The following is a 25,229-nucleotide window of genomic DNA, read 5'->3' as shown; positions in this document are numbered from 1 at the left end:
GTCTGTTAGGGGACGTTGTGAGTCCATCAGAGGTCAATGCATCCATACTTGCGCAGCACTTTGACTCTACATGCTGCTTCATGCTCTGTTGTGTGATCGGCATCTTATTGGACATCCACACACGCACACACACACACACGCACACACACGCACACACACACGCACACACACACTCACTCACCATGACAGAAGACGCAGCAACACTTCTGTTATCTTCATCTTCACTCTGAAAAACAAACAACAATGATTATTAATAACAGTACGACACTCTGAGAGTATAACTCAGTACTCTCTCTCTCTCTCTCTCTCTCTCTCTCTCTCTCTCTGTCTCTCATATATATATATATATATATATATATATATATATATATATATATATATATATATATGTACTGTCATTACAGTGTGTAGCGTGTGTGAAGTGTTAGCATTGTTAGCGTTGTTGCTCTCGGTCCTTAATAGTTTTCATCTCTTCTTTGTTCCTCTTTAGTCGCTGCGTAAACCTTTGATTCGATTCTCTCAGGTTGTCCAGGTGTGCAGCGCGTCAGCTGACCTGTGACGTCACGGCGAGCTGCTGCTGAACGTCTGGCCTCATTAGCATATTGATAGCTTCTGCTCCTGATAGCTTCTGCCTGGCGAGTGTTCTCCAGTAATGAGGCTTTAGAAAGCTCTGCTCAGGTTGTGCCATCCGCTCGTTCGTCGCCTGATTGTTTGAGAAATGAAAAAGCCATTTTGGACGGCGCGGCGCTCTGAAAGGAGTCGCCCGCTCGGCGGCGCGGCGCAGCGTTCGATGTCGCAGCCGCCGAGAGGTCAGCGGAGGTCAAAGGAATTATGATTAGGTTTGGTGACCCTCCACGAAGAGGCCGCCATGAAACGGATCGCTTTGTTAAGAGATCAGCAGCTTCACCTGGACAAGATGGAGGTCGCGTCTTTTGTTTCTGTATCGCTTCATTCCTTTATCGCTTCATTCCTTTATCGCTTCATTCCTTTATCGCTTCATTCCTTTATCGCTTCATTCCTTTATCGCTTCATTCCTTTATCGCTTCATTCCTTTATTCCTTCATTCCTTTATCGCTTCATTCCTTTATTCCTTCATTCCTTTATCGCTTCATGCCTTTATTCCTTCATTCCTTTATTCCTCTCTGGTTCCTGAAGACGTTTCGCGGCTCGGTGGAGAAGTGTGGATGTAAATGTGAGATGAGATCACTAAGCATCCTGATTCATTTCATTATTATGTCTGTTTGATTATTATTATTATTATTATTATTATTATTATTATTATTATAGGAACAAATCATAAACATGTTCTGTTGATTCAAGCTGAGAACGTTTTAATAAAGGAGGCATATCCGTGTGGGGTTATTCTAGATACAGATACAGATCAGATATTCAGAATATTTATGATCATAACAGTCTTCACTCACCATCCTGGAGACGGACGTCTCGCTCCTCAGCGACAGCAGGTCGGAGCAGGACATGTCTCCTCCATCAGGACTTCCACTGGGACCAGAGAGGACCACAGAGGGAACCACAGGAGGAACCACAGAGCGAACCACAGAGGGAACCACAGGAGGAACCACAGAGGGAACCACAGGAGGAACCACAGAGGGAACCACAGGAGGAACCACAGGAGGAACCACAGAGGGAACCACAGGAGGAACCACAGGAGGAACCACAGGAGGGACCACAGAGGGAACCACAGGAGGAACCACAGGAGGAACCACAGAGGGAACCACAGGAGGAACCACAGGAGGAACCACAGGAGGGACCACAGAGGGAACCACAGGAGGAACCACAGAGCGAACCACAGAGGGAACCACAGGAGGAACCACAGAGGGAACCACAGGAGGAACCACAGAGGGAACCACAGGAGGAACCACAGAGGGAACCACAGGAGGAACCACAGAGGGAACCACAGGAGGAACCACAGAGGGAACCACAGGAGGAACCACAGGAGGAACCACAGGAGGAACCACAGGAGGGATCACAGAGGGAACCACAGGAGGAACCACAGGAGGGACCACAGGAGGGACCACAGAGGGAACCACAGGAGGAACCACAGGAGGGACCACAGGAGGAACCACAGAGGGAACCACAGGAGGAACCACAGGAGGGACCAGGTCTGCAGGTCTCTGTAGTTCTGATGCTGGTCGCAGAGTCTGAAGAACACACGAGGGAAACTCAGTTTGTTTTATTACAGACGATAAGCGTTGGTTCCCTGAACATAAACACTTTGTTCCCTTAACTTAAACACTTTGTTCCCTTAACTTAAACACTTTGTTCCCTTAACTTAAACACTTTGTTCCCTGAACATAAACACTTTGTTCCCTTAACTTAAACACTTTGTTCCCTGAACATAAACACTTTGTTCCCTTAACTTAAACACTTTGTTCCCTTAACTTAAACACTTTGTTCCCTGAACATAAACACTTTGTTCCCTTAACTTAAACACTTTGTTCCCTGAACATAAACACTTTGTTCCCTGAACATAAACACTTTGTTCCCTGAACATAAACACTTTGTTCCCTGAACTTAAACACTTTGGTTCCCTGAACTTAAACACTTTATTCCCTGAACATAAACACTTTGGTTCCCTGAACATAAACACTTTGGTTCCCTGAACTTAAACACTTTGGTTCCCTGAACATAAACACTTTGTTCCCTTAACTTAAACACTTTGTTCCCTTAACTTAAACACTTTGTTCCCTGAACTTAAACACTTTGGTTCCCTGAACTTAAACACTTTGTTCCCTGAACTTAAACACTTTGTTCCCTGAACTTAAACACTTTGGTTCCCTGAACTTAAACACTTTGTTCCTTTAACTTAAACACTTTGTTCCCTTAACTTAACCACTTTGGTTCCCTGAACTTAAACACTTTGTTCCTTTAACTTAAACACTTTGTTCCCTTAAGCGTCGAGACCTTCACGCTTTTGGTTTGGAGCTGATTCTCTTGTGGATGTTTGTTCCCAAAGAGCAGAAACGTGAGCTGAGCCTTGAACCAACACGTCGTTTACAACGAGACTCTCCTCCCGTTCTCCCCTTCACAATAAAAGCGTTGAGCGGAGCGTCGCTGCTCTGCAGTTGATGAAGACGAGGAGCACACCCTCCTCTTGCACAACACACACTTGCTCACATCACTTCCAATCTTCACCGCTGTCCCTCAAACGGCTCTGAATTAGCATACGACAGCGTGTTTACACCTCAACAAGATGGCCGCCTGCTTCAAGGCGTCTTTGTCTCCACGCCGCGGCCTGTTGACTAGCACGATGCCTCCGACAGCAGCAGCAGTTTAATGTCTCAGGAGCGCTAACTGTTGAGGACGGGAGTCCCAGGAGAGCTCATTATACCTGCAGGCACTGCGACACACATGTACACACTTAAACACACACATGTACACACTTAAACACACACATGTACACACTTAAACACACACATGTACACGCTTAAACACACACATGTACACACTTAAAACACACATGTACACACTTAAACACACACATGTACACACTTAAACACACACATGTACACACTTAAACACACACATGTACACACTTAAAACACACATGTACACGCTTAAACACACACATGTACACACTTAAACACACATGTTCACACACACTTACGCACACACGTCACACCTCTCATTTTGATTCCAGCAAATTATTTCGACATCTCTGTTTCTGTAAATATCTTCGACTCTTTTGCACTTCACAGAAGTTCCTGCTGAGCTTTTAACTCAGACGAGATCATCACATGGAGGTCTACGGGTCTACGGGTCTACAGGTCTACGGGTCTACAGGTCTAAAGGTCTACAGGTCTACGGGTCTACAGGTCTACAGGTCTAAAGGTCTACAGGTCTACGGTTCTACAGGTCTACGGGTCTACAGGTCTAAAGGTCTACAGGTCTACAGGTCTAAAGGTCTACAGGTCTACAGGTCTAAAGGTCTACAGGTCTACGGTTCTACAGGTCTACGGGTCTACAGGTCTAAAGGTCCACAGGTCTACGGGTCTACAGGTCTAAAGGTCTACAGGTCTACAGGTCTACAGGTCTACAGCTGCTGTCACATAACAACTGCTGCTGCCATGACCTCATCACCATGACCTCACCACCATGACCTCACCACTATGACCTCATCACCATGACCTCACCACTATGACCTCACCACCATGACCTCACCACCATGACCTCATCACCATGACCTCATCACCATGACCTCACCACTATGACCTCACCACCATGACCTCACCACTATGACCTCATCACCATGACCTCATCTCCATGACCTCACCACTATGACCTCACCACTATGACCTCACCACCATGACCTCATCTCCATGACCTCACCACCATGACCTCACCACCATGACCTCATCTCCATGACCTCACCACCATGACCTCATCTCCATGACCTCACCACCATGACCTCACCACTATGACCTCATCACCATGACCTCGTCACCATGACCTCATCACCATGACCTCACCACTATGACCTCACCACCATGACCTCATCACCATGACCTCACCACTATGACCTCACCACTATGACATCACCACCATGACCTCATCTCCATGACCTCACCACTATGACCTCACCACTATGACCTCACCACCATGACCTCATCTCCATGACCTCACCACCATGACCTCACCACCATGACCTCATCTCCATGACCTCACCACCATGACCTCATCTCCATGACCTCACCACCATGACCTCATCTCCATGACCTCACCACCATGACCTCACCTCCATGACCTCACCACCATGACCTCACCTCCATGACCTCACCACCATGACCTCACCACAATGACCTCACCACCATGACCTCACCACAATGACCTCACCACCATGACCTCACCACGTTCTCTTCTCTGGTGAAGCTTGAGGGGGTCATGTGACCTCACCTGAGTAAAACCTGTTGTGAACCCTCTCTGGTGGAATCCGAGAGAAGAGACACACACCAATCTACCACACACTACTGTTGCATTGTGGGTAACGTAAGCGCCAGGTTCTGACAAAGAAGAAGAATATGTAGAGTTCTGCTGCATCTATATAGATCATTTTTGTATTATTTGGATTTATTCAATTGAATTGAATCAGATCACATCAGCGTCTAGAGAAGGAGACAGAACCAGCGCAGCCTCACCATGTCAGCTGGAGGCCGATGGTCGGCTCTTTTTATGATAAAATGAAGTGAATTCTTATTAAAAAAAACTGCTGCCGAGGGATGAAAAGAAAACTGTGGATTTAAGAAGCGGGACGTTTGCGATGAAAGTGATGATTTCTCATCTCATCAGTCACAACACATTCTCTCTAGAAATAAGAATATTTAAAACAGTTCACGGTGAACAAATACATCATTGAAACACTCGAGCATCTTAAATAAAGTGACGTGTGGAATAATTACTGCTCTCAACCCACAAACCCGGAGCGCAACGAGAAGAAATGTAAAAGCGTTTTGAAGGAACAGAAAAAATAGAAAAAGTGTCATATTGATGAAGAAGAAGCTGTCAGGACGCCGGCTTTGAACTTGATCACAGACATCGTTTACACCGAGAACCAAGAAGCAGAAGACAAAGACGTCTGCACCCACCTCCTCCGCCCGGGACACCACCAGCACCGGGACGCTGCCAGAGGCCTCCTTAGGGTGCTGGTCTTGGTCCTGGTTCTGGTGCTGGTGCGGGTCCTGGTCCTGGTGCTGGTACTGGTTCTGGTGCAGGTGCCGGTACCAGTTCTGGTTCTGGTTCTGGTGCTGGTGTGGGTCCTGGTCCTGGTCCTGGTGCTGGTACCAGTTCTGGTTCTGGTTCTGGTTCTGCTGGTGCTGGTGGGTGGCAGTGTTTCCCTGATTGTCTTTGTCCATTTCCTGAAGTGATGCTTGGTAAAGAAGGAAGAATCATACTTTACAATAATAACACCAAAGAATACACGTGAGTATTAAAAAAAAAAGTGTTGATAACAGATTATTAATAACAGAGTGGTAATAACAGAGTATTAATAACAGAGTAGTAATAACATAACCTATGAGTCTCTGTTCATTATGAAGAGAATGAAGCTAACGTATTCTCGCCTCAAACCAACAACACGATGTGATGGGATTCATTCTTCGGCCCAATCCCAACCTCCACCCGGAACCCTCACTTTCATCGCCTCCGCTTACGTTCCCCGTTAGCTAAAAACATTGAAACCTCCGCTCACGTTCTCCGTTAGCTAAACACTGTGAAGCCTCCGCTCACGTTCTCCGTTAGCTATAAACATTGAAACCTCCGCTCACGTTCTCCATTAGCTAAACACTGTGAAGCCTCCGCTCACGTTCTCCGTTAGCTAAACACTGTGAAGCCTCCGCTCACGTTCTCCGTTAGCTAAACACTGTGAAGCCTCCGCTCACGTTCTCCGTTAGCTAAACACTGTGAAGCCTCCGCTCACGTTCTCCGTTAGCTAAACACTGTGAAGCCTCCGCTCACGTTCTCCGTTAGCTAAACACTGTGAATATTCAACTTGTGAACAGAACTTTTTGATATGATGGAGGAGTGGCTTTAGGCCCTCTGGGGTCTCTCCATCCAGCAGGAGTTACTGGGCATCCTCACCAGAGAGGAGTGCCATCCCATAATATGCAGTCCATGAAGCACACCTTGCTTCATGGACTGTCTGACTGGTGCATAACTTACTGAATGAAGACTCTCACCTGCAGCAGCAGCTCCTAGTCCTCAGATCCCGGTCTTCAGATCCGGGTCCTCAGAGCCTGGTCCTCAGATCCTGGTCCTCAGATCCTGGTCCTCAGAGCCTGGTCCTCAGATCCTAGTCCTCAGGGCCTGGTCCTTAGAGCCTCTTCGTTAGATCCTAGTCCTCGGCTCCTGGTCCTCGGATCCTGGTCCTCAGAGCCCAGCTGGTGGTCCAGACGAGTCGGCCTCACAAACCAGCCGCGTGCTGGCTGAAGACTGAGGAGCTCTCAGTCCTTACTCTAATTATAGCCTCTAATCAGATTAGGGCGGGGCTTAGTTTAACACCTGAGAGGAGCTCACGTTAGCCTGCAGCTCAGGAACACACATAGAGTCCTTTATGTAACCAATGTTGGATCAATACAGCATCCAATACTGGATCAATATGGCACCCAATACTGGATCAATATGGCACCCAATACTGGATCAATACGGCACCCAATACTGGATCAATACGGCACCCAATACTGGATCAATACAGTCCTCGATCATGTCTCGATCCCGTCTCGATCCCGTCCTCGATCGAGGACGTAATTTAGGACGTGGTTGAGACGTGATGGAGGATGTGATCAAGACGTGATGGAGGATGTGATCGAGTATGTGATCGAGACGTGATCGAGGATGTGATCGAGTACGTGATCGAGTACGTGATCGAGACGTGATCGAGGATGTGATCGAGTACGTGATCGAGTACGTGATCGAGACGTGATCGAGGATGTGATCGAGACGTGATCGAGACGTGATCGAGGATGTGATCGAGACGTAATCGAGTACGTGATAGAGTACGTGATCGAGTACGTGATCGAGTACGTGATCGAGACGTGATCGAGGATGTGATCGAGTACGTGATCGAGTACGTGATCGAGACGTGATCGAGGATGTGATCGAGACGTGATCAAGACGTGATCGAGGATGTGATCGAGACGTAATCGAGTACGTGATCGAGTACGTGATCGAGTACGTGATCGCGTATGTGATCCAGTATGTGATTGCGTACCTGATCGAGGATGTGATCGAGTATGTGATTGCGTACGTGATCGAGACGTGATCGAGTACGTGATCGAGTACGTGATCTAGACGTGATCAAGTATGTGATCGAGTATGTGATTGCGTACGTGATGGAGTACGTGATCGAGGATGTGATCGAGACGTGATCAAGACGTGATCGAGGATGTGATCGAGACGTAATCGAGTACGTGATCGAGACGTGATCGAGTACGTGATCGAGACGTGATCGAGGATGTGATCGAGTACGTGATCAAGACGTGATCGAGGATGTGATCGAAACGTAATCGAGTACGTGATCGAGACGTGATCGAGTACGTGATCGAGTATGTGATCGAGTATGTGATTGCGTACGTGATCGGGGACGTGATCGAGTACGTGATCGAGACGTGATCGAGTACGTGATCGAGTACGTGATCTAGACGTGATGGAGTATGTGATCGAGTATGTGATTGCGTACGTGATCGGGGACGTGATCGAGTACGTGATCGAGACGTGATGGAGTATGTGATCGAGTATGTGATTGCGTACGTGATGGAGTATGTGATCGAGGATGTGATCAAGACGTGATCAAGACGTGATCGAGGATGTGATCGAGACGTAAACGAGTGCGTGATCGAGACGTGATCGAGTACGTGATCGAGGACGTGATCGAGTACGTGATCGAGGACGTGATCGAGTACGTGATCGAGATGTGATCGAGTACGTGATCGAGGATGTGATCGAGACATGATCGCGGATGTGATCGAGGATGTGATCGAGTATGTGATCGAGGACGTGATCGAGTACGTGATCGAGGACGTGATCGAGGATGTGATCGAGGACGTGATCGAGGATGTGATCGAGGACGTGATCGAGGATGTGATCGAGGATGTGATCGAGTACGTGATCGAGGATGTGATCGAGTATGTGATCGAGTACGTGATCGAGGACGTGATCGAGGATGTGATCGAGGACGTGATCGAGGATGTGATCGAGGACGTGATCGAGGATGTGATCGAGGATGTGATCGAGTACGTGATCGAGGATGTGATCGAGTATGTGATCGAGTACGTGATCGAGGACGTGATCGAGGATGTGATCGAGGACGTGATCGAGGATGTGATCGAGGACGTGATTCAGTATGTGATCGAGTACGTGATCGAGTATGTGATTGCGTACGTGATGGAGTATGTGATCGAGGATGTGATCAAGACGTGATCAAGACGTGATCGAGGATGTGATCGAGACGTAAACGAGTGGGTGATCGAGACGTGATCGAGTACGTGATCGAGGACGTGATCGAGTACGTGATCGAGGACGTGATCGAGTACGTGATCGAGATGTGATCGAGTACGTGATCAAGGATGTGATCGAGACTGTGATCGAGGATGTGATCGAGGATGTGATCGAGTACGTGATCGAGGATGTGATCGAGTATGTGATCGAGTACGTGATCGAGGACGTGATCGAGGATGTGATCGAGGACGTGATCGAGGATGTGATCGAGGACGTGATTTAGTATGTGATCGAGTACGTGATCGAGTATGTGATCGAGAACGTGATCGAGAACGTGATCGAGGATGTGATCGATTACGTGATCGAGGATGTGATCGAGGACGTGATTTAGTATGTGATCGAGTACGTGATCGAGTATGTGATCGAGGATGTGATCGAGAACATGATCGAGGATGTGATCGAGGACGTGATCGAGTATATGATCGAGGACGTGATCGAGGACGTGATCGAGGATGTGATCGAGTACGTGATCGAGGATGTGATCGAGTATGTGATCGAGTACGTGATCGAGGACGTGATCGAGTACGTGATCGAGGATGTGATCGAGGACGTGATCGAGGATGTGATCGAGGACGTGATTTAGTATGTGATCGAGTATGTGATCGAGAACGTGATCGAGGATGTGATCGAGTATGTGATCGAGTACGTGATCGAGGACGTGATCGAGGATGTGATCGAGTACGTGATCGAGGATGTGATCGAGTATGTGATCGAGTACGTGATCGAGTACGTGATCGTGTACGTGATCGAGTACGTGATCGAGTATGTGATCGAGGATGTGATCGAGAACATGATCGAGGATGTGATCGAGGACGTGATCGAGTATGTGATCGAGGACGTGATCGAGGATGTGATCGAGGACGTGATTTAGTATGTGATCGAGTACGTGATCGAGTATGTGATCGAGAACGTGATCGAGAACGTGATCGAGGATGTGATCGAGACGTGATCAAGACGTGATCGAGGATGTGATCGAGACGTAATCGAGTACGTGATCGAGACGTGATCGAGTACGTGATCGAGTACGTGATCGAGTATGTGATCGAGTATGTGATCGAGAACGTGATCGAGTATGTGATCGAGTATGTGATTGCGTACGTGATCGAGATGTGATCGAGTACGTGATCGAGACGTGATCGAGTACGTGATCTAGACGTGATCGAGTATGTGATCGAGGATGTGATCGAGAACATGATCGAGGATGTGATCGAGGACGTGATCGAGTATATGATCGAGGACGTGATCGAGGATGTGATCGAGGATGTGATCGAGTACGTGATCGAGGATGTGATCGAGTATGTGATCGAGTACGTGATCGAGGACGTGATCGAGTACGTGATCGAGGACGTGATCGAGGATGTGATCGAGGACGTGATCGAGGATGTGATCGAGGACGTGATTTAGTATGTGATCGAGTACGTGATCGAGTATGTGATCGAGAACGTGATCGAGGATGTGATCGAGTATGTGATCGAGTACGTGATCGAGGACGTGATCGAGGATGTGATCGAGTACGTGATCGAGGATGTGATCGAGTATGTGATCGAGTACGTGATCGAGTATGTGATCGAGGACGTGATCGAGGATGTGATCGAGGACGTGATCGAGGATGTGATCGAGGACGTGATTTAGTATGTGATCGAGTACGTGATCGAGTATGTGATCGAGAACGTGATCGAGGATGTGATCGAGTATGTGATCGAGTACGTGATCGAGGACGTGATCGAGGATGTGATCGAGTACGTGATCGAGGATGTGATCGAGTATGTGATCGAGTACGTGATCGAGTATGTGATCGAGGACGTGATCGAGGATGTGATCGAGGACGTGATTTAGTATGTGATCGAGTACGTGATCGAGGACGTGATCGAGGACGTGATCGAGGATGTGATCGAGTATGTGATCGAGTACGTGATCGAGTACGTGATCGAGGACGTGATCGAGGATGTGATCGAGGACGTGATCGAGGATGTGATCGAGTATGTGATCGAGGATGTGATCGAGGACGTGATTTAGTATGTGATGGAGTACGTGATCAAGTATGTGATCGAGTACGTGATCGAGTATGTGATCGAGGACGTGATCGAGGACGTGATCGAGTACGCGATCGAGGACGTGATCGAGGATGTGATCAAGGACGTGATCGAGGATGTGCTCGAGGATGTGATCGAGTACGTGATCGAGGATGTGATCGAGTATGTGATCGAGACATGATCGAGGATGTGATCGAGGATGTGATCGAGTATGTGATCGAGTACGTGATCGAGTACGTGATCGAGTACGTGATCGAGGATGTGATCGAGGACGTGATCGAGGATGTGATCGAGGACGTGATCGAGGATGTGATCGAGTACGTGATCGAGGATGTGATCGAGTATGTGATCGAGTACGTGATCGAGGACGTGATCGAGTACGTGATCGAGGACGTGATCGAGGATGTGATCGAGGACGTGATCGAGGATGTGATCGAGGACGTGATTTAGTATGTGATCGAGTACGTGATCGAGTATGTGATCGAGAACGTGATCGAGAACGTGATCGAGGATGTGATCGAGTATGTGATCGAGGACGTGATCGAGTACGTGATCGAGGACGTGATCGAGTACGTGATCGAGGACGTGATCGAGGACGTGATCGAGGATGTGATCGAGGACGTGATCGAGGATTTGATCGAGGACGTGATTTAGTATGTGATCGAGTACGTGATCGAGTATGTGATCGAGAACGTGATCGAGAACGTGATCGAGGATGTGATCGAGTATGTGATCGAGGACGTGATCGAGTACGTGATCGAGGACGTGATCGAGTACGTGATCGAGGACGTGATCGAGGATGTGATCGAGGACGTGATCGAGTATGTGATCGAGTACGTGATCGAGTATGTGATCGAGGACGTGATCGAGGATGTTATCGAGTATGTGATCGAGTACCTGATCGAGTATGTGATCGAGGACGTGATCGAGGATGTGATCGAGTATGTGATCGAGTACGTGATCGAGGATGTGATCGAGGACGTGATCGAGTATGTCATTGCGTACGTGATCGAGGACGTGATCAAGTACGTGATCGAGGATGTGATCGAGTACGCGATCGAGTATGTGATCGAGGACGTGATCGAGGATGTGATCAAGGACGTGATCGAGGATGTGCTCGAGGATGTGATCGAGTACGTGATCGAGGATGTGATCGAGTATGTGATCGAGTACGTGATCGACGATGTGATCGAGGACGTGATTTAGTATGTGATCGAGTACGTGATTTAGTACGTGATTGAGGACGTGATCGAGTACGTGATCGAGGACGTGATCAAGGACGTGATCGAGTATGTGATCGAGTACGTGATCGAGGATGTGATCGAGGACGTGATTTAGTACGTGATTGAGGACGTGATCGAGGATGTGATCGAGGATGTGATCGAGGACGTGATTTAGTACGTGATTGAGGACGTGATCGAGGATGTGATCGAGTATGTGATCGAGTACGTGATCGAGGATGTGATCGAGTATGTGATCGAGTATGTGATTGCGTACGTGATCGAGTACGTGATCGAGGATGTGATCGAGGATGTGATCGAGGATGTGATTAAGGTCTCTCTCTCTCTTTCTCTCTCTCAGTAAACTTGCAGTAAAACACAAAGTGAACTCTTGGATGATGTTCCACCTCTTCCTCCTCGTCTCCTCCTCTCTCATTCTCATCAGCCCTTCCTCCTCCCCCCCTCCTCCTCCTCTTCCTCGCCTCTCTCCTCCTCCTCCTCTCTCCTCCTCATCGCCCCCTCCTCCTCTTCCTCTCCTCTCTCCTCTTCCTCTCTGTCCTGTGTGAGTGTGTCTGCGCGTCCTCGTCATGTCGGTTCCTCCGGGTTTCGTGTTCCAGTCTTCTGGGTCTCTGGCTGTGAGCCCGTCCTCCCGGTCCCGGGTCCTGTTGGGCCCGAGGCGGGAGGATCTGGGTCGGTCCTCTTCGGGCTCCGCCTTCGCTCCGTACCCGGGACCGGGGACCTCTCCGGGCTTCAGCGCGCAGCTCCCGTACGGCGCAGAGCCGCGCGGCGCCAGCCTGCGCGCGTTCATGGTGAGTGAGACGGACCGGACCGGGTCGGACCCGGAGCTTCACTTTACACGGACCCAGCACCTTCCCGGTCCCGGTGTCCCTGCAGAGTGAGCTCCGGGTCCTCAGCGTCCATCCGGGTCCTTCATGAACAGAAACTAAAGTCTTTATGAAGTTTATGTTTGTGCTGAAAATATTAAAGTCAGGATTGTTGTTTATGGCTTTTTGTTTTGTTCACCAGCATCATATATATATATATATATATATATATATATATATATATATATATATATATATATATATATATATGATAAATATCTCACATTATACTTAACAGCATCATGTTGTACATTTATGTCATAAAACATTTTTAATCCGTTTTTTTTTTTTTAATAAAAGTAATTTATTGAACTTCATAATTTAAAATTAAAGATGCAAATGTTATAATAATGATTGAATAACGTTGTAATAATGATTTATAAAGTTTAAATAATGTTATAATTATGATTTATTAATGATGTGATAATGTTTTTTTTATTTTTATAATAATTATTTAATGTTTTATTAATGTTATATTAATGATTTAAGAACGTTGTAATGATTATTTATACAGTTTTAATAATGTTAAAATTATGATTTATTAATGATTTAATAATGTTATAATATTTTTGTATTAATGTTATAATGATTATTTAATAATGTTTTAATAATGTTATAATTATGTTTGAATAATGATTGAATAATGTTAGAATGACGATTAAAATAGAATAAATGTTGAATAATATGAATGAAAGAAGACATAAGTACAGTAATAATATATGGAGACTGAAGCAATAATAAAGTCACAATAATAGTAATAATATGATAATACTAACATATAATAATAATAATCATAATCATAATAATACAATTATTATCATATAATAAATATTATAGACATTATTAATCCCCTAGAGAAAATGATTGTATTAAGCGACTCTCCGCTTCTTTGTTTGTTTAATTAAACCAGTTAGTCTCTTTAGGACCAGACCAGAGACAAGTCCTCTATCAGCACTAAGGTCTAACAAGACCAGAGACAAGTCCTCTATCAGCACTAAGGTCTAACAGGACCAGAGACAAGTCCTCTATCAGCACTAAGGTCTAACAGGACCAGAGACAAGTCCTCTATCAGCACTAAGGTCTAACAGGACCAGAGACAAGTCCTCTATCAGCACTAAGGTCTAACAAGACCAGAGACAAGTCCTCTATCAGCACTAAGGTCTAACAGGACCAGAGACAAGTCCTCTATCAGCACTAAGGTCTAACAGGACCAGAGACAAGTCCTCTATCAGCACTAAGGTCTAACAAGACCAGAGACAAGTCCTCTATCAGCACTAAGGTCTAACAAGACCAGAGACAAGTCCTCTATCAGCACTAAGGTCTAACAGGACCAGAGACAAGTCCTCTATCAGCACTAAGGTCTAACAAGACCAGAGACAAGTCCTCTATCAGCACTAAGGTCTAACAGGACCAGAGACAAGTCCTCTATCAGCACTAAGGTCTAACAAGACCAGAGACAAGTCCTCTATCAGCACTAAGGTCTAACAGGACCAGAGACAAGTCCTCTATCAGCACTAAGGTCTAACAGGACCAGAGACAAGTCCTCTATCAGCACTAAGGTCTAACAGGACCAGAGACAAGTCCTCTATCAGCACTAAGGTCTAACAGGACCAGAGACAAGTCCTCTATCAGCACTAAATCTAACAAGACCAGAGACAAGTCCTCTATCAGCACTAAGGTCTAACAGGACCAGAGACAAGTCCTCTATCAGCACTAAGGTCTAACAAGACCAGAGACAAGTCCTCTATCAGCACTAAGGTCTAACAAGACCAGAGACAAGTCCTCTATCAGCACTGAGGTCTAACAGGACCAGAACAGAGACAAGTCCTCTATCAGCACTGAGGTCTAACAGGACCAGAACAGAGACAAGTCCTCTATCAGCACTGAGGTCTAACAGGACCAGAACAGAGACAAGTCCTCTATCAGCACTAAGGTCTAACAGGACCAGAACAGATGCTTTCTAAATCCTGAAACTCCCCAAATAAACTATCGTGATGAAAAAGCCTCCAGACAGGTTTGAAGCTGGTTCCTGCAGCATCTCGAGAGGAAGGGAAGGTTAGAGGTTAGTCTCTAGTTAGCTCCTCTGGGTCGAGAGTGGACTTTTCAAGAGGCGGTTTAGTAGCAGCTGCTCTGAAAGACTTTGGTACCCGTTATTAAGACCCCTTGATAACATCGAGTAGAGAGACACTAATTAAAGGTAGAACTTCTTTAAGCAGCCTCGGCGGGGTCCAGGAGACAGGTAGAAGAGTTAGAAGTAGGAAGCGTTGAACACACTTGGTCGAGTTGATCCATCCAGACACACGTCAGGGCCCACAGCCGCCAATCCACCCACCTGAGGATGGACCGGCAGTAGCCGAGGCCAGGAGATCATCAACCATCATTACGGAGGCCTTCTCATACGTTCTCAGACTATCCCGCCAGACCAACCGGGACTCTCAGACCGTTCGGACGCCATATGCCCAAGCTTCTGTGGCGCTCGCTCACCAGCCTCTCTGTTTGCAGAGTCCGGGCTACGATGCGTCCTCAGGGCTCCCCGGCTCCCTGGACTACGGCCCGTTCGGGGCCCTGGGGCCCTACGCCTACGGGGACCTGGGGTCCTACACCTACGGGGACTCGGGGTCCTACAGGAAGAACGCCACCCGGGACGCCACGGCCACGCTGAAGGCCTGGCTCCTCGAGCACCGCAAGAACCCCTACCCCACCAAGGGGGAGAAGATCATGCTGGCCATCGTGACCCGCATGACCCTGACCCAGGTCTCCACCTGGTTCGCCAACGCGCGCCGGCGGCTGAAGAAGGACAACAAGATGACCTGGACCCCCCGGACACGGAGCGAGGACGAAGAGGACGAGGACAAGACCACCTGGACCCCTCGGACCCGGAGCGAGGACGAGGAGGACGAGGACGCCATCGACCTAGAGAGACACGACGAAGACGACGAGACCATCAAGACCACCGGGGAGCCCGAGAACCAGGGCCAAGCCGGTGAGGATACAATGCATTATATTGATATTATATTATAAATTATAGATATTATACATCATAGATATTACATATATACATTATACTATTTCATATACATACGGGTAAAGTACTTCATATATGTACTGACAAGTAGTAACTACTGAATTAAATATGTGAAAAACATCAACAAATCAGTTGTGTTGGAATCCCTTTACCTGCCCATGTGAGGATCTCCTGTTTTCTGCTGCTGACCTGTGTGTGTATGTATGTGTGTGTGTGTTTGTATGTGTGTGTGTGTGTGTGTGTGTGTGTGTGTGTGTGTGTGTGTGTGTAGCCCATCTAGCAGCCTCTGTGGGGACCCCCTGCGGCCTGCTGTACACAGAGGACAGCAGCAGCGATACCGACTTTAAGGACTCGGTGGACTTGGTGAACCGGAGGCTGTCCCTTGACCCGGGTCCCCTTCCCACAGAGGCTCATACGCTGAACACCCCAACGGGGATGGGCAGAGCATCGAGTCCGCCGTGTGAAGACCACGTGGACTCCTGCAGCGCCCCCCAGGGGCCGAACCACAAACCCAAACTGTGGTCGCTGGTTGAGATCGCCACCTCTTCAGATAAGAGTAGAGGATGTAGGGACTCGACCCGCACCCCCTTCACACATGGCCCCGCCCTTCCCCGGCACCTTTATTACACCTCCCCCTTCCTCCCCGGGTTCTCTGGCTTCGGGCCCCTGGGGCCCCTGAACGGATTGCACCAGACGATGCTGCAGAGAGCAGAGGCTGCGGCCAGAGACTGCAGAGCACTCAACCAGAACCAGCTGGACCTGTAGAAACTGAAGAGAGTCAGTGTAGACCCCGGAAACCTTTGAAGTGGGAGCACTGGTGCTGCTGGGATCCTCCTCTGAAACATCCTAGACATCAAATACACACTTTCACCTACATATTCACTTTTCCAGGTTTTCTATGTAATATTTGTACACATGAAAGTCTCATTACGGTTTCACGGATACAGACCTGGAAGCTCTCATTCAGCTCAACGCTCAGGGAACCAGGAGGCGGAGCTCCTCTTCATCACGGCGTGATGCAGCTATAGCTGCAGCTGCTAGCTAGCTTCTGCGGCAGCGGTTAGCTGCAGCTATAGCGGCTAGTTACAGCAGATAGCTGCAGCTACATCAGCTAGCTTCAGCTACAGTGGCTGTCTGCAGCTAGCTTCAGCTATGTATAAAAAGAATGCATTAAAAGGCTCCTGCACAAGAACTATGAATATATACTGATGCTACAATCAACAATGTGAATTTAGAGTGTTTTATTAATTACGTTTTAGTATTTAAATGAATGTTTTTAATTGTTTTTAAATAATTACGTCATTTGGAATTATTGGTATTTCAGATTCAGATGCCATTTGCACAAGTACAGGTACAATAATAAGGCTCAGCGTATATATATATATATATATATATATATATATATATATATATATATATATATATGTATATATATATATATATATATATATATATATATATATACATATATATACATATATATATATGTATATATAAGCGTTATTTATATACATGCATGTATACACACATATATATATATCTATATATATATATATATATATATATATAGATATATATATATGTATATATATATATATATATATATATATATATATATATATAAGCGTTATTTATATACATGCATGTATACACACATATATATATCTATATCTATATATATAGATATATATGGGTATACACAGTTCTTCTTAACTTAAAAACAAGAAAGTCCTTCTTTTCTCATTTATATGACATTATGAATAAAACATATGAATTATAATTAATTTATGGAGCAGCTTTCTGTATCCAACGAGACAAAGTGTCAAAAAAAGAGAAAAGACTTCAAACAGAAATAAGGACAAGAGAACTATTGTTTTATTTTCAGTCGTCAAGTCAGATGAATGTTAGAGAACATTAATATTTAATACTGCAAATGATATTTAACTGTTACTGAGGTTGTGTTAATATGTGTTTTATGTGTTAACACATATAATATATCTAATAATAATAATATATTAATATGTGTTTCCTGTCGGATCAGCTGTTCCCAAAAGTCCTGAAAGTTATTCTGCAGTAAACGTACACGAGAGGACCACAAGTAAATGATTGTGCATATTTAATGACAAATGTTGTTAATACATGAGGTTTGTCAGCTGTGTGATCAAGTGCAGTGTTTTGTGTGATGATCATATGTTTGGAAACATCTGATGTTCTGGTTTCATCATTTCAACAGAAACTCCTTTCTTAAATGTTAAAAAAAGACCGAATTCTGTCACCTTTTTATAGACACAGGAAAACAACATCCAGTGTGTGTGTGTGCGCGTGAGTGCGTGTGTGTGTGTGTGCGCGCGCGCGCGTGTGTGTGCGTGTGTGTGGTGTTGACTGGAGAACATCGCAGTCATTCTTCTTCACTGTTTTTTATTCATGTAGTTTTTGTCCTGTGGAAACAAACCGTTCTTCTTCGTGTTTTTCGGTTTAATTGGAAGAGCCGAAGATCGCGCCATGAACTAAATATGTGTATAAATGTGTAATAACGACATTTTAATCATCGTAAGTAACAAATGAAAACGTTTTGACTGTTTTTCAGACGGACTTCCGTGAGGACCGTTAGGAATCAACTGAAAACAACCGGAAGTAGTAGTATTTTGAGTGACAAGCCGCCCCACCCACTCACGCAGCTACGCACGTTTAGTGGGCTGGGCGAGCCCCGCTATTCTCCACGCGCAGATACGCACAGAATGACGTCAGCTCCGTGGCTCGCGGCGTCACATACGCCCGCAGCGGCCACGCGCCGTAGCCGCTGTCAGTCAGAGCTTTAAAGGGCCACCAAGCCCGGTACGACCCGGTAACAACGCTGCCGCGGAGAGGAGCGGCGAATACCGGCCGCGGTCTCCGGCGGCGTCGATCCGTCGGATCACAGCCGCCATTTTGAAAACCGCCGTTTCATCGCTTCGACAAAAAAAAAAAATGAGCGACGAGGACGATGTTTTGCAGAAATCCCGAACCGGGTTCGAAGATCTGTGTCGAGCTTTAAATATGGACGAAGAGGCGAGCAGCGAGGCGTGGAAGAGCTACGACACCATGAGCAGGAACTTTACGTTGGAGGTGACGACTTTACGGCACTGCTGTGTGTGTGTGTGTGTGTGTGTGTGTGTGTGTGTGTGTGTAATGATGATACTTATAATAGAGAATACTAAACTTTTTATGTGCGTTTGTTTCTTCTTTTAGATAATTTTAAGCTATACTATATGTACATATACATAACTATGTACTTAAACATGTGCAATCTTTAGATTAGAACCCTATTAAACTAACAGCACTGCATTCATTTGAAGTAATGTATGAAAGTATTAGTAATCCTACCCAGTGTTTCTCATGTAATGATATCAGTAGTCCCTCCCCCCAGTGTTTCTCATGGTCTCATGTGATGATGATGACAGTAGCCCCTCCCCCCAGTGTTTCTCATGGTCTCATGTGATGATGATGACAGTAGCCCCTCCCCCCAGTGTTTCTCATGGTCTCATGTGATGATGATGACAGTAGCCCCTCCCCCCAGTGTTTCTCATGGTCTCATGTGATGATGATGACAGTAGCCCCTCCCCCCAGTGTTTCTCATGGTCTCATGTGATGATGATGACAGTAGCCCCTCCCCCCAGTGTTTCTCATGGTCTCATGTGATGATGACTGACAGTAGCCCCTCCCCCCAGTGTTTCTCATGGTCTCGTGTGATGATGATGACAGTAGCCCCTCCCCCTCAGGGCAGGGACCTCCATTGGCTGGCCTGCTCCCTGTACGTGGCCTGCAGGTCCTCGGTGCCGACGGTGGGGAAAGGCACCGCCGAGGGGAACTACGTCTCCCTGACCAGAATCCTGCGCTGCTCGGAGATGAGGTAGGCCCACAATGCACCTGTGCTCTCACCTGCAGGACTGCCTGATACTGTGACCTTCTACTTCAGTAGAAGTACGAGTAGCATAGTGTAGAAATAGTAAAAATCCTTCATTCTACAGTAAAGTACATTATTGTCGTCAACATTCCTACAGTACCAAATGTAAAAGTACTCTTGAAGCGCTTGAAAATTTAAAAAACTGATGAATTGTATGCATTTCTTTCCACAATCGGTCGTACATTTTTTCTTCTTTCTGTATGTATGTACTGTATGAGTATTGATTATTGATATTTCAAGACTTAATATACTTCAGGTATTTTAATCTTTGATCATTTATAACGTTGATTTATAATCTAAATCTAAAAAATAAAAGATGCATATACAATAATAACATGTACCTCTGAGATGTAGTACGTTGGTGGTCTCCTGATGGAGGTCTTTAATACGTTGGTGGTCTCCTGATGGAGGTCTTATATACGGTGGTGGTCTCCTGATGGAGGTCTTTGATACGGTGGTGGTCTCCTGATGGAGGTCTTTAATACGTTGGTGGTCTCCTGATGGAGGTCTTTGATACGGTGGTGGTCTCCTGATGGAGGTCTTTAATACGTTGGTGGTCTCCTGATGGAGGTCTTTAATACGGTGGTGGTCTCCTGATGGAGGTCTTATATGCGTTGGTGGTCTCCTGATGGAGGTCTTTAATACGTTGGTGGTCTCCTGATGGAGGTCTTTAATACGGTGGTGGTCTCCTGATGGAGGTCTTTAATACGTTGGTGGTCTCCTGATGGAGGTCTTTAATACGGTGGTGGTCTCCTGATGGAGGTCTTTAATATGGTGGTGGTCTCCTGATGAAGGTCTTTAATACGTTGGTGGTCTCCTGATGGAGGTCTTTAATACGGTGGTGGTCTCCTGATGGAGGTCTTTAATACGGTGGTGGTCTCCTGATGGAGGTCTTTAATATGGTGGTGGTCTCCTGATGAAGGTCTTTAATACGTTGGTGGTCTCCTGATGGAGGTCTTTAATACGGTGGTGGTCTCCTGATGGAGGTCTTTAATACGTTGGTGGTCTCCTGATGGAGGTCTTTAATACGGTGGTGGTCTCCTGATGGAGGTCCTTAATACGGTGGTGGTCTCCTGATGGAGGTCTTTGATACGGTGGTGGTCTCCTGATGGAGGTCTTTAATACGTTGGTGGTCTCCTGATGGAGGTCCTTAATACGGTGGTGGTCTCCTGATGGAGGTCTTTGATACGGTGGTGGTCTCCTGATCGAGGTCTTTAATACGTTGGTGGTCTCCTGATGGAGGTCTTTAATACGATGGTGGTCTCCTGATGGAGGTCCTTAATACGGTGGTGGTCTCCTGATGGAGGTCCTTAATACGGTGGTGGTCTCCTGACAGCCTGATAGAGTTCTTCAGTAAGATGAAGAAGTGGCAGGACATGGCCGACCTGCCACAGGACTTCCGTCAGAGCACCAACCAGCTGGAGAGAAACTTCACCGTGTCGGCGGTCATCTTTAAGAAGTACGTCCCCATCTTCAAAGCCATCTTCAAGGCGCCGTCGGAGGAGCCGCCCCGAGTTCACCGCAGCCGCAAACAAAGGTGAGCTTTGACCTCCTGAGCTGCCTGCTTTGTTTCATGGTGGAGTCTGAAGCTGACAACGTGTCCTCTGGTCTTCTGTCTCCAGACGTCATCCCTGCTCTGTAACCGAGGTCTTCAACTTCTGCTGGGTTCTGTTTGTCCACGCAAAAGGTGACCAGTCCAGTCACCAGTATCCTACTGGGAACCCTTCCAGCTGGTGGTTTTCACTGTCACATGCATTGTGTCCCTGAAGGTCTCATGGTCATATCCTTGAAGGTCTCATGGTCATGTCCTTGAAGGTCTCATGGTCATATCCTTGAAGGTCTCATGGTTATGTCCTTGAAGGTCTCATGGTCATATCCCTGAAGGTCTCATGGTCATGTCCTTGAAGGTCTCATGGTCATATCCTTGAAGGTCTCATGGTCATATCCTTGAAGGTCTCATGGTCATGTCCCTGAAGGTCTCATGGTCATGTCCTTGAAGGTCTCATGGTCATATCCTTGAAGGTCTCATGGTCATGTCCCTGAAGGTCTCATGGTCATGTCCCTGAAGGTCTCAGTGTCAGAGGTGAGGCTTCAGAGGAGAGAGCTTTGCTTTAGCTGTCCTCTTCTGTCTTCTTCAGGGAACTTCCCGATGATCAGCGACGACCTGGTGAACTCGTACCACCTGCTGCTGTGCGCCCTGGACCTGGTCTTCACCAACGCTCTGCTGTGCAACGCCCGGAGAGAGCTGCTCAACCCAGACTTCAGAGGTGCCTCTCTCTCCATGTCCATGGGCCTTCAGGGTCTCCTGTGGACGCTGTGTTTGCTCTGCTCGCAGGGCTGTGGTGCTGACAGGAAGCGGCATCCACTCAGGGAACAAGTCCCTTAAAGAGACAGTTCACTGATGAGTTACTGATGCAGAACATTATAGTGATGCATCCCCGTGTGCTTCCTGTCTTCAGGCTCACTGGAATGTTTGATCAATGTTCTGCAGTGATGGTAACATGAGGAACTCTCTGTGATGTCCTCCAGGTCTCCCAGAGGACTTCAGCAACAAGGACTTCCGGCCCTCAAGGCCGCTCTGCTCCATCGAGCCGCTGTGTGAGCTGCATGGCGGGCTGGTGCTGGAGGCCAAAGGGGTCAAAGAGCACTTCTGGAAACCCTTCATCAAGAAGCTCTTCCACAAGAGGGTGAGACAAGCTGCATGAGGGTGAGACGTGCTGTCATGAGGGTGAGACGTGCTGTCATGAGGGTGAGACATGCTGCATGAGGGTGAGACGTGCTGTCATGAGGGTGAGACATGCTGCATGAGGGTGAGACATGTTGTCATGAGGGTGAGACGTGCTGCATGAGGGTGAGACATGTTGCATGAGGGTGAGACATGCTTACATGAGGGTGAGACATGCTTACATGAGGGTGAGACATGTTGCATGAGGGTGAGACATGTTGCATGAGGGTGAGACATGTTGTAATGAGGGTGAGACGTGCTTACATGAGGGTGAGACGTGCTTACATGAGGGTGAGACATGTTGCATGAGGGTGAGACATGTTGTCATAAGGGTGAGACATGTTGTCATGAGGGTGAGACGTGTTGTCATGAGGGTGAGACGTGTTGTCATGAGGGTGAGACATGTTGTCATGAGGGTGAGACGTGCTGCATGAGGGTGAGACATGTTGTCATGAGGGTGAGACGTGTTGTCATGAGGGTGAGACATGTTGCATGAGGGTGAGACATGTTGTAATGAGGGTGAGACGCGCTTACATAAGGGTGAGACGTGCTGCATGAGGGTGAGGCATGTTGTCATGAGGGTGAGACATGTTGTCATGAGGGTGAGACGTGTTGTCATGAGGGTGAGACATGTTGCATGAGGGTGAGACATGTTGCATGAGGGTGAGACATGTTGTAATGAGGGTGAGACGTGCTTACATGAGGGTGAGACATGCTGTCATGAGGGTGAGACATGTTGCATGAGGGTGAGACATGTTGCATGAGGGTGAGACATGTTGCATGAGGGTGAGACATGTTGCATGAGGGTGAGACATGTTGTCATAAGGGTGAGACATGTTGTCATAAGGGTGAGACGTGCTGCATGAGGGTGAGACGTGCTGCATGAGGGTGAGACATGTTGTCATGAGGGTGAGACATGTTGTCATGAGGGTGAGACATGTTGCATGAGGGTGAGACATGTTGTCATAAGGGTGAGACATGTTGTCATGAGGGTGAGACATGTTGTCATGAGGGTGAGACATGTTGTCATGAGGGTGAGACATGTTGCATGAGGGTGAGACATGTTGTCATGAGGGTGAGACATGTTGTCATGAGGGTGAGACATGTTGTCATGAGGGTGAGACGTGTTGTCATGAGGGTGAGACGTGTTGTCATGAGGGTGAGACATGTTGTCATGAGGGTGAGACGTGTTGTCATGAGGGTGAGACATGTTGTCATGAGGGTGAGACATGTTGTCATAAGGGTGAGACGTGCTGCATGAGGGTGAGACATGTTGTCATGAGGGTGAGACATGCTGTCATGAGGGTGAGACATGTTGTCATGAGGGTGAGACATGTTGTCATGAGGGTGAGACATGTTGTCATGAGGGTGAGACATGTTGTCATAAGGGTGAGACGTGCTGCATGAGGGTGAGACATGTTGTCATGAGGGTGAGACATGTTGCATGAGGGTGAGACATGTTGTCATGAGGGTGAGACATGTTGTCATAAGGGTGAGACATGTTGTCATGAGGGTGAGACATGTTGTCATAAGGGTGAGACGTGCTGCATGAGGGTGAGACATGTTGTCATGAGGGTGAGACATGTTGCATGAGGGTGAGACATGTTGTCATGAGGGTGAGACATGTTGTCATGAGGGTGAGACATGTTGTCATGAGGGTGAGACATGTTGCATGAGGGTGAGACATGTTGTCATAAGGGTGAGACATGTTGTCATGAGGGTGAGACATGTTGTCATGAGGGTGAGACATGTTGCATGAGGGTGAGACATGTTGTCATAAGGGTGAGACATGTTGTCATGAGGGTGAGACATGTTGTCATGAGGGTGAGACATGTTGCATGAGGGTGAGACATGTTGTCATGAGGGTGAGACGTGTTGTCATGAGGGTGAGACGTGTTGTCATGAGGGTGAGACATGTTGTCATGAGGGTGAGACGTGTTGTCATGAGGGTGAGACATGTTGTCATGAGGGTGAGACATGTTGTCATAAGGGTGAGACGTGCTGCATGAGGGTGAGACATGTTGTCATGAGGGTGAGACATGCTGTCATGAGGGTGAGACATGTTGTCATGAGGGTGAGACATGTTGTCATGAGGGTGAGACATGTTGTCATGAGGGTGAGACATGTTGTCATAAGGGTGAGACGTGCTGCATGAGGGTGAGACATGTTGTCATGAGGGTGAGACATGTTGCATGAGGGTGAGACATGTTGTCATGAGGGTGAGACATGTTGTCATAAGGGTGAGACATGTTGTCATGAGGGTGAGACATGTTGTCATGAGGGTGAGACATGTTGCATGAGGGTGAGACATGTTGTCATAAGGGTGAGACGTGTTGTCATGAGGGTGAGACATGTTGTCATGAGGGTGAGACGTGCTGCATGAGGGTGAGACA

At 47.1% G+C, this 25,229-nt stretch overlaps 2 protein-coding genes across 3 annotated transcripts in view; both read left to right on the top strand.

The window, feature by feature from the left end:
• Nucleotides 1-12,846: 12,846 nt before the first annotated feature.
• LOC137799688 (iroquois-class homeodomain protein IRX-5-like) lies at nt 12,847-16,933 on the top strand. Its single transcript, XM_068596478.1, has 3 exons — nt 12,847-13,068; nt 15,646-16,126; nt 16,452-16,933. Exons 1-3 carry the CDS (start codon nt 12,847-12,849, stop codon nt 16,931-16,933), a joined length of 1,185 nt encoding a protein of 394 aa, XP_068452579.1.
• A 1,823-nt stretch (nt 16,934-18,756) lies between these two features.
• rbl2 (retinoblastoma-like 2 (p130)) overlaps nt 18,757-25,229 on the top strand; it is a 14,798-nt gene continuing 8,325 nt past the window's right edge. Inside the window, exons 1-6 of one of the 2 annotated variants that reach the window (XM_068596520.1) lie at nt 18,757-19,273; nt 19,927-20,057; nt 21,448-21,648; nt 21,734-21,798; nt 22,250-22,378; nt 22,641-22,798. In XM_068596520.1, the coding sequence (XP_068452621.1) occupies nt 19,136-19,273; nt 19,927-20,057; nt 21,448-21,648; nt 21,734-21,798; nt 22,250-22,378; nt 22,641-22,798 (822 nt within the window). In that variant the 5' untranslated portion in view covers nt 18,757-19,135. The remainder of the gene's footprint in view (nt 19,274-19,926; nt 20,058-21,447; nt 21,649-21,733; nt 21,799-22,249; nt 22,379-22,640; nt 22,799-25,229) is intronic. The other variant, XM_068596521.1, reaches the window with a different exon arrangement.

This window comes from Clinocottus analis, unplaced genomic scaffold, assembly GCF_023055335.1.
Source record: "Clinocottus analis isolate CAN_PGR_092001 unplaced genomic scaffold, fCliAna1.0.p SCAF_38, whole genome shotgun sequence".
In the NCBI taxonomy this organism is placed as follows: domain Eukaryota; kingdom Metazoa; phylum Chordata; class Actinopteri; order Perciformes; family Cottidae; genus Clinocottus; species Clinocottus analis.
This window is presented reverse-complemented; position numbering and strand designations above follow the sequence as displayed.